Below are 11281 nucleotides of genomic sequence, written 5' to 3' on the forward strand. Positions count from 1 at the left end.
GTGTATATATATATATATATATAACAACAAACTCCGTGGCCTGTAGTCCACAAGCGAACTATACCAACCGAGCAACTGCCACTTGTCAGCGAAGTTAGTACCAACTTTTGCGGACAGAGGATGTCGCGTGGTCAGCACAACGGATTCCCACGGCCATTAATCTCGGTTTTCTAGACCAGATATTTTAATAACATTTTATACATTTAACAATCGTATGAATTAATGTTATTAATTTGTTGCATTATAGACAGAAAAAGAAAAATGATTATAAAAGGTATATCAATGCAACAGGATGAAGTATAATATTATGGTAGAAGTTTACTTATGTTTCAGAATGACATACAGCCTCCATCTTGATAGATGAAGTATGCTCCTCCAAATGACTGATATACTTCTATCACACCACATGGGGTCACATCTCAGATGACAGCATCCTTCAGAGATGTGTAAAAGTATGTTTATCTGGGGTAAGAAGATAAAACAAACACAAATTTAAAAGAAATCATGCTTACCTTTTAATGTCTGATGTACTTGCTCATCAGTTTCTCCAAGACCCAGCATGATGGAAGATTTTGTGATAAGGTCTGGATTAATTTCTTTTGCAGAATTAAGAACCTTCAAAGACTGCCTGAAATCCAGAGGTTTACATCCCTTTTAAGTTGGTCTTAAATTTGGCCATGCCAATTTCCTTCCATATCCATTCCAATTCATAATTCTCTACTGTACAATCAATTGACTCTATGTAACCTGAGCTACTGACAATGTCATTAAATACATACACTGAAAATACATTTCCTTACAGTTGTTTCCAGAGAGAATGGATATATACCTGTACCGAGCTCTTCGGTCCCTTACATAAGGGGTGAGTGATTCCACTGTCTCTATGTTGTGAGCATACACATCCAGTCCTGAGTCAGCAATGGTCTTCACAGCATCCAAGTCACCACGAAAATCTGGGACAAGGCATTCCACTAAAATATTTGAGTTCCTATAAAAAAAAAACAAACAAACAAACAAACAGCATTAAAGGAATTAAACCAGTACTCTTCTCCAAACTGATGACAAGCACAAATAAACACAAGTTTAATTGATTTCATAATGGGAAGAGGCAAATTAAGCATTCCTGCTTTGTATACAAGAAGTACAAGGTTCAAATGTAAATTAAAACGCTTGCACTAGGCATAACACAATGCTCCTCCACGTATCAACAAGAAACCTGCTGTCTACTTAGGCAAGGCATACTCTGCCTTGGGAATCGTAATTTAAATATCACACATCAGAAGACAGTAATATTCATACATACTGCCGTGAGAATATCAAAACATAGTCTGAGCTACTGAAAGTATGAGGAAGAGTCACTAATGGACATAAAGCGTAAAATGTGATATTAAAACCTGGAAAAGACATTTATTTCTAGACATATCCTCCACCAACATTGATACACTTGTCACATCGCTTTACCAGTGCATCAAAACCCACAGCACAGAAGTCATCTGACTGTTTTCTCAGCCACTTCCTCATCTCCATTTCAACCTCGTCATCAGTGAAACATTTGCCAGCCAGTTGTGAACTGCTTTAAGTGACAAACACTTCTCACTGTATATGGGAAAAATCTGTTTATGAATATCCTTTACATAGAGTCCTTTTGTCACAGTAAACACACAACAGAAGGCTGCTCTTCTGTAGGATACTTCTCAAACAAGGTCACAATTTTGACTACTGAAACCAGCCTCTGAATATGCACATGCATGTCTGCTACCTAGAGTGTCATAAAGATGGACTGCAATTGCTACCTAGTGATACACATAGAAAACCTGTTATGTCCATTACAACTGTTTTACTTCCATTTGTGACCTATTTACTGACCCTCCCTTGTATTATTAAATATATAAAAAATTACATGGAAAGTAAAATTTACTCTTTTAATAATATTAATGAAGAAGAAAGACTTTACTTTAATTTCTTGTTCCATCACATCCATTCGAGGCCGAGCAATTGTGTCAAATTGTCTTGCTAATACAATCAAGAAACTGTCTAATAAAACGTATGCATAATTTATAACAAAAATTGTTTACGTCATAGTGAAGTTATTCTCTAATATATAATTTAACAAATATTTATTATACAGTTCTTTGAAATAAAATGAATTCATCAGTATATATTCTCCTAAATAATTATATTTGTATACTAGTTTTTTAAAAATATAATATATAAAATAAATACATCATATATTATTCTACTAAAATAATTATAATTGTNGCATTGTACATCCTCACAGCCATGTGAAATACTCCATTGCCATATTTCATCAAGTTTACCTGGTTCATATGCATATCCATATTATGCCTGGTGTTTATTTCATAATAATCCCTGTTTATATCAAACATTTCTCTATTTATTACTACAAATGTTAACAGGGAGTATATATACTGTGATCTTAATGGAAGTATATTCATGTTTCTAGTGTGTTCTCTGCATGATTCTCTATAACTACTTCCTTTTATTATTCTGATAGCTCTCTTTTGTATCTTAAATATTCTTTCAGCATATGATATGATGCATTGGTTTTCCTTTTGTATTTTAAGCTTATTTCCTGGATTCCCTTTGTGCGAATCAATCTACAGTGATGACAATGACAAAAGAAACTCTCACTTACTGCCGTTTGATTTCTCTCACAGTTTCAGCAAAATGATGTGATCCTCCATCCGGCAAATCTGAAAATTTAGCATTATCTCAGCCAAATATCAATTGTTCCTTGCATTAAATTATATTCTTTACTAGTATGATCTCTATATATATTTGCATATATGGGCTTTACTCATGTAACTTTTCTGCTGCCCAGTAATGGTGACAAAATAAGCAGTATGCAATATGTGGAACAGGTGCCACCACTAGTCTACTATACACAGGTAAAGGGTGAGGTTGTATCTGTGCTTAACCCTTTGCATGATTAGGATGGCTTCGCATATTTCCTTTATATCTGCCACACCTGAACAGATCATTTCAATGTCAATTACATGTGCGTGCATGGGATGGAACAAGCTTTCACACAATCTACACCTATGGTCATGTGAGGGTAATCCGTGAAAGTACCAAGGATTTTTCTGTGCAACTGCATTCAGCTAATGTGCCCTCAGTGTTTCCAGCAGACAGGGATCAATAGTGAAAGGAATAACTGACTAGGCCAGTGATGGGCAAACTTTTTTAGGAGGGGGCCAAAGAAAAAAGAAAAAACTTTAGGCAGGCCAATATAATTTATTAAAAACATTAATGGTAGATTTTACAAAATTCTTGTAATACTAAGCCCTATTAATGATTGAAAGATTATGAAGGAGAATGTGATGAATGAAACTGTGACTGCATTTCCAAAATTTTCTCATAATCTGGTTCGAACTGGGATGCACTGATTCTCAGAAGTGAAGTTAAATGCTCATCTGTCAGTCTGTTTCTAATACAACTCTTTCGAAGTTTCATTGTAGAAAACACCTGTTCACATATATAGGATGAAGCAAACATAGCAGTGACTTTCTGGGCATGAGATATCAGATTTGGGAAACTGGATTTTGACAAGGACTTGTAGAACTCTAATTTTGGGACATTGAGAAACAACTGTTTGAGTTGAGTGTTACATTGCAACTCAATTAATTCAAGTTGCAAGTCCGGTTTCACTGTTTCACAGTCTACATTAAAAGGCATACTGAAAACATCCAAGTCTTTTTCAATGGCACTGAAGTCTTGAAATCTTCGTTCAAATTCACCACGGAGTCTTCTCAGGCTATCCTCGTAGCTCCTAAGCTTGTCCTTCATCACTGGGGCTATTGAATTTAACCTCGGGAAGTGAGACAAGTCATTCTTAGCTAGCTGATCTGCAAACAGAACAAGTTGTAGTTTAAAACTTCTGATATGGCCCCAGATATCATCAATAAATTGATTTTTTCCTTGCATCTTGACATTCAACTTGTTCAGGTGGCAGAGAAGATCTGTGAAAAATGCAAAGTCCGAAAGCCATGCAGTATCTTCCAGCATTTCACATTCTACAGACCACTGTTTCTCTTGGAAGAATGACACTATTTCGTCTTTCAGCTGCCAAACTCGCTCGAAGACGCGTCCCGCGCTAAGCCACCTTACTTTCGAGTAGTACAGTAAATCAGAGTATTCAGATTGCATGGAGTCAAGAAACTCTCGAAATTGTCTGTGAGTAAGCCCTCGAGATCGAATGGCATTAACAAGCTTCACAACGACATCAAGCACAGGTTTCATATCCAAGGCAGATTTACACAGGGCGTCTTGATGTATGACGCAATGCAGAAATACAACATTGTTCTCGGGATATTCTTGATTAAAGATCCCAACAAATCCAGATTTTGTCCCTGTCATACTTTGTGCTCCATCTGTCGTAATACTGCATATGCTAGTTATAGGTACTTTCAAAGTTGAAAGGCCTTCCAGAAATTCATGAAAAATATCTGACCCTGTTGTAGTTCCCTTTAACGACCGCATGCATGCTAATTCCTCTGTAACAGAGAAGTTTTCGTCAACACCTCTTATAAATAATAGCAACTGTGCAGTATCATTTATATCAGTGCTTTCATCCATAGTAATGGAGCAGAATTTAAATTGACCAATCCTTGATTCCAACTGTGATAATATGTTTTTATCTATGACTTCGATTCTAGAAGTCACTGTTTTTCGAGATAAGCTTACAGTTTCAAAATCCTTTGTCTTGTCAGGACATAAAATATCACAAACTTTGAGCATGCAGTGTTTAACAAACTCCCCATCAGAGAGAGCTTTGTTACTTTTAGCAATATTGTATGCTACAACATAACCTGCATGTGTAGCTGCTTTCTGAGAACTATTTACTTTCTCAAAAATACTTTGCTGACCTGACAGTTTTTTACGTAGGTCTTCTGCTTTTTGTTTCCTTTCATCTTTGGTCATGGCTGCATAATTAGCATTCTTATGCTTAGAGATGAAGTGCCAGGAAATGTATTCTTTGTAGACTGCTATGGTTTCATTGCAGATAAGACACAGTGGTTTATCCATAAAAGCTCTGAAAAAGTACTTCCAAGTCCATTCATCTTTGAAAACACGGCACTCTGAATCAACTTTACGTTTTTTAGTTGACATCTTAGGGCTGAAATGTTTCACGAATGTGCACAGTAAAACTAGCAAACACCTACAACAATAGTGCGACCAGGTCTGAATAAAAGACTGTGGTGTTAGTAGCCAGCTGCAGTGGATGTAATCTGGAGGGGGTACAGCGAGGAGGCTCCGTTGCCAGTTTTACTCTTCGCTACAAAAATGCCAGCAGCCAGTGCCTCACTCTCAAATGTTAACATTGCTATTCCAATACCATAGTGGATAAGTAAATAAATTAATCTGTGGTCACTAGGCTAAACATAAAAGGGAGGAAAGAAGAAGAAAATAATCCAGAATTATTTATTTCCCTTAATTCTTCTTCTTTTCATTCGTCAGATTAGGAATCATTTCGCGGACCGGACAGAACCTATCAGGGGGCCGCGTCTGGCCCGTGGGCCATAGTTTGCCCACCACTGGACTAGGCTATGGGCTGGATGGCTGAGGAATTGGATTTTGATTCCCAGTAGGGAAAAGAGATCTATTCTCCAGTGTCCAGACAACCTCTGGGGACCATCAAATATCATATCCACTACACATGCTCAGGGGTAAAGTGCCTGTGATGTGAAGCACAACACTCACCTCCATTCAATGCTAAGATTAAGAATGAGATTAAGAATGAATGGACCTATATCTCCATTCCCCCACATCTTGATTCTGTGGCACTTAATTAAACACAGAAACAACTTACCTTCACAGCAAAAATAATATTCCTATTTATGATACACACCATCTCTATCTACAGAAGTTAGAACAACATAATCCAATCCCCAAGCAGCAATGGCTGTTGCAGTGTTAACTGGCTCACTGGGATCTGGAGGAGGAGGTGCACGGGATGTTTTCACTGAACAGAACCGACATCCTCTGGTGCAAGTGTCTCCAAGAAGCTGCAATGCAATGTTGATAATTTATAGACAACATACTTCAAATGGATAATGATGATCTGAAATATGTCAAGATAAATACATGACTCCTGTACAGAATTAAGTAAAATTAGACTAACATATCTGCTATTCTAGAATATGCAAGCATTCTTCATAACAGTATCAGGACCAGACATCTGCCCAGCGGCAGCATGGATAATGCAGTACATTTATTTATAAGCAATTTATTTAATAATGCTGTCAGGAACTCAAAACATACAGCATCAAATGATTGGATGATAGTATCTAACAAATACAATAAACTGGAAAGGATCTGGAAGGAAGTGCTCATTGCATGACTCAAGGTACTATACAGACATCTTCTTGGAGGGACTGAGGAAAACCATGAAAAATGTATGCCTAGACAGTCAGTATCAAAACCATGATTTCATCCAGGCACCTCTTCAATATCAGTTTGCATTACTGTCTGAGCCAACCCTCTCAGTGATAACATTGCATAGATTCAGTTCACTGAGTGCATTCACCGGTTTCTTTAACAAATTTACCATAAAAAGTTTGATTCATATCAGTTGTCAATAGACTCAGCACAGACAGATGAATGGATGGACAGATAATACAGAACTAATAAGTACATGATTTCCAAACATTTTTAAATCCATCTAAAATCGCTCATCAGTGTTCATGAAAATTAGCTGAACATTCTGAATTCAAAGGGAGTAATATTTTTACAGCATACGTGTACAGTGAACAGTAACCAAAAGCAGTGTATTATTACACATATAACTTACTTAAGTTCTTTTAGGAAACTACTGGATCATAGATGTCAATTACTATGCTGAGATCAGAGAAGGAATGAACGTGAGGAAAAAGGATTCAAACCAGCTGGCTGGTTGCTCACCTCCCCTCCAACAGCTCAGGCTCAACTCCTTTTCTTAGTAGGAAGGACTCACCTTACTATATTATTTGGTGAAACAAATCTTCATTTTTAAATACATCTTACAGTAAATATAATAATTAATTTACTTTAATAAAATTAAATTATGTGACTTCTCAGTGGAACTTTATGGTATGCATCCTGTTGTGTGTCATACGAGAGATATATAATGGGACAGTCTACACAACAATAGTTCTGAAACAAAAAGACACTACTGTATCAACATTTGTTTTATTAGCTGTTGGTGGTAACACTAAGTGTTTTGACCCTTTTCTTGGGTCATCTTCAGGCATACAAGAATACTGGTACTAGTTCTTGAATTGCTTTATTAATCAATACGAATTCATATCGTGTTTGTATGAATTTTTATGCTAACAAATGCACTTCAATTTAAATTGGTCATGTCATAGCTCAGGTGGTTAGTAACCAGTAGTGACCCAGGTTTGATCCCAGATCAGCTCTTGTGAGATCTGGTGTGGACAAAGTGAGACAAGGGTAGGTTCTCTCTGGGAACTCCAGTTTCTCCTGCTCATCCTCATTCCACAAACTGCTCTACATTCACTAATCATTCTATCACCTGAAGCTATATAGTCATAATGCTTACAGTATCTTTAAGTAACCAATGCAGAAAACTCAAAACAGACCTAGGCATGCCAATAACAAAACTAGGAATGAAATGGAAGGGAAAGAAAAAATGGCTTGTCAGACAGCAGAACAACACTGAAGATGGAACAAAAGCTAGAATACAAGTGACAATCAGTGGGAGTGAGGGAAGGCACTCAGAGTGGAAATAGTCGCCAGTAAGACAGATGGAAAATTTATGTTTATATACTTTCCCTGACCCACCTTTAACATACCATAATTGTGGCTGTAGCACTACCGTGCTTGCCACCACCCCAGCATTCTCCAATATTTGGACAGCGTGCCTCTTCACATACTGTATGCAAGTTTAACTGCCGAAGCTGGTCTCTAATACGGGCATAGTTACTGCCAGTAGGGATGGTTGTCTTAAGCCATGGAGGCAACCTCAATCGTTCAGATTCTCCTTTCTCGCGTTTTAATTTCCCATCATAACCATCCCAGTTCCTTGAGGGATTAGAAAGAAATTCTTGTAGTCCTGGTCCATTAGCCAATCTCTGACGAACGTCAGCGGAAAGTTTATGTCCTAGTTCGTCGGGCGAGAGATGTTTACACCTTCTACACTGAAATTACAACACAATTTAAAAATTTAAATTATCTCACGCAAACTACAATCTACTAAGATGTTAAACAACGACATGGACCAGCCCCCATCATCGTCCAAGTTCACAGAAAGTGCGAAAATCAAATATCGCACCCATGAATTTATATTTTGGCAATAAAACAGAATGAGGGCATGTGCAAGTATGGGGGCATTCATCTTCCAACTCATCACCATTTAAAATATTTTGATTACGTGAATATTTTAGAAATCACTTTAAGAAACAAGTAACCCCAACTAAATTATCGTAAAATACAAATAACAAAATACCATCTTTGGTGGGCAGATTACGAAAATGTTACGCCAAATCTACCGTCATCAAAACCAGTACTTTTTCAGTGGATTGCATGACCGTTTACCTTCCTTAATTATTAAAATAAACAATATGCTTGTTCAGTGATTAAATAAGAGAACTCTATTGAATTGAATTGAATTTATTTGCATTCCATAGATCCTAAGTAGGTTAATACCTCTGGATATAGAACAAGTCAAAACAATACCTACTGGTACAAGTAATTTTATCTTAAACTAGTATAGCTTAATTCTACATTATTCTCTATTTACATTGAGGTATTCGTCTACAGAGTAAAAGGAATGAGCATGCAGATATTTCTTTAGCTCTGATTTAAAATGTTTAGTATCATTAATCAAGTTTTTGATACTTTGTGGGAGACTACTGTACACTTTTATGACAGAAAAGTAGACTCCTTTCTGATATAGTGATAAGTTTGATAAAGGTAGATGGAAGTTATATTCTTGTCTAGTATTCATGTTATGGATATTGGAATTTAATTCAAATTTATTTTTGTTGTACACAACAAATAAGAGAAGCGATAGTATGTATTGTGACTGAAGAGGTAGAATTTTTAATTTCTTAAATAAATCTCTACATGAATCTCTACTTCTGCGTCCTGTAATGATTCTAATTATATTCTTTTGTATCTTAAAAATTTTAACACTATGTGAAGAGTTCCCCCAGAATATTAATCCATAGTTCATAACAGAATGAAAGTAGGCATGGTAAACCATCTTCAGTGTTTCCTATGGCATAAAGGGCTTAATTGATCTCATTGCATAGCAAGCATGTATTTTCCAAGACAGTGTACTGTCTACATGTATTCCAAGGAATTTTGTATCAGGTGCTTTACAAATTAATTTGTTGGTATAACTGATGACCAGATCAATTTGGTGACTGTTTTTAGTTAAGAATGGTATGTAATGGGTTTTATCAAAATTTAGTGAGAGTTTATTGGCTTTGAACCATCTATTTAAAGCTTCAAATATAAAATTTATATCATTTTTAAAGTCTTCAATTTTAGAGTTCTTAAATATTGTAGCGTGTTTAGTGTGTCACGCCACAAATAAATTAACGTCGTTGTCTGATATAGCGACTTTATTCCGTTCGCTCACACTTTGCAATCATTCCCGTCTGCAGTGTTACAATCACTGCTCACAATATTCAGCGAGACACTGGACTCTCTTCTCCGAAGGCTGATCCGAGACTGGCTCCTTAGACGGCTCGATGAGGACTTTCTTCTCCGAAGGCTGATCCGAGACTGGCCCCTTAGACGGCTCGATGAAGACTTTCTTCTCTGAAGGCGGATCCGAGACTCTCTTTTCCGACGGTTATTCTAGGACTCACTTCCCAGATGGCTCGATCACGACTGGCTTCTTAGCTGGCTCGATGAAGACTGAAGACTTCTCGTCAAAACTGGGCTTTTATAACCTTGGCCGCTGCTAGGCAAATGAATCTTCTGTTATAGCCGTGGAAACGTCGCTTTGTTGGCTCCACGTTTCCTACGCAATAACCCATTGTTATTGTGTTGTCTCCATGGGAACACTTCGCGTATTGGTCGTAACCATGGAGATTCGATGTTCTCGATACAACGGCTCACTGTTGGAATTACAGTATCGCTATTGTTACTTCTTATGCAACGGTCTATTCTAGCGTTTCCATAGAAGTTACTCTTCTGGGCTGCCGACACGTTACAATATTATACTAGTGTCATCTGCAAATAGAATTGGTTTAGATTTATTATTGATGGTTTTTGATAGATCATTTATGTAGAGAAGAAAAAGCAAGGGGCCCAAAATTGATCCCTGTGGAACACCATGTTTTATGATTCCCCAGTTTGAAAATGCATTAGAACTGGAATTTTTACTTTTTATCTCCACTCTTTGGTACCTATTTTTGAGGTATGATTTGATCCATTCATTAGCTTTGCCAGTTATTCCATAGAAATTTAATTTCGATAGTAAGATATCATGATTTACACAATCAAAAGCTTTTGTTAAATCACAGAAAATCCCTCCCACTATTAATCTGTTATTGAGAGTATTTAAAATATCGTTGGCTAATTCATAGGTTGCTTTTTCTGTGGTTCTGTCTTTCCTACATCCAAACTGTTCTTTGACTAATATGTTGTTAGAATTTAAGTGTTCAAGTAATCTGTTATATATAACTTTTTCAAAGACTTTTGAGAATGAAGTCGGTATAGATATTGGTCTGTAGTTAGAAATGCATTTTCTCTCGCCTTTTTTAAAAAGTGGTTTCACTACAGCGTACTCGTATTTTAAGCGTTGCGGAAAAATCCCTGATGATAAAGATTTATTACACAAATGATTCAACTGTGAACTGATGTAAACAGAACTTGCTTTAAGTAAGTTGGTAGAAATTTCATCATAACCATGTGAATTTTTGGGCTTAAAGGGATTTAATAATGTTTTCAATTTCTTTTATTGTTGAGAATTTGAGATTTATATTTGGAAATGAACTATTAAAGGAATGTGACAGATAGTATATTGGATTATTATTATTATTAAGATATGTTTTCTCAACTAATGAGAGGAAATATTCATTAGATACTGCTAGTGCTAGATACTGTAGGAAAACACTGGAGAAAGGAGGAGTGAGTATTTTTGTACATGAAAACCTAAAATTTACTAAAATAAATTTAGAAGATTATTGCAAAGACCAGGATCTGGAAGCATGTGCTCTAAAGTTAGACTCTCCTTTTTCTAATATTTGTATAATGACTTTATATAGAGCCCCATCTGGAAACTTTGATCACTTTATAAATAGAT

The 11281-nt window shown here is 36.4% G+C and overlaps 1 protein-coding gene across 2 annotated transcripts in view; it reads right to left on the reverse strand.

Moving 5' to 3' along the window:
- LOC111861311 (lipoyl synthase, mitochondrial) overlaps window positions 1–11281 on the reverse strand; it is a 16568-nt gene that overhangs the window by 1927 nt on the left and 3360 nt on the right. Inside the window, exons 2-6 of one of the 2 annotated variants that reach the window (XM_023845768.2) lie at window positions 7815–8159; window positions 5870–6026; window positions 2657–2714; window positions 830–988; window positions 513–628 (exon numbers count right to left, since the gene is read on the reverse strand). In XM_023845768.2, coding sequence (XP_023701536.1) covers window positions 513–628; window positions 830–988; window positions 2657–2714; window positions 5870–6026; window positions 7815–8159 — 835 coding nt within the window. The other variant, XM_023845769.2, reaches the window with a different exon arrangement.

This window comes from Cryptotermes secundus, unplaced genomic scaffold, assembly GCF_002891405.2.
Source record: "Cryptotermes secundus unplaced genomic scaffold, Csec_1.0 scaffold158, whole genome shotgun sequence".
NCBI lineage: Eukaryota > Metazoa > Arthropoda > Insecta > Blattodea > Kalotermitidae > Cryptotermes > Cryptotermes secundus.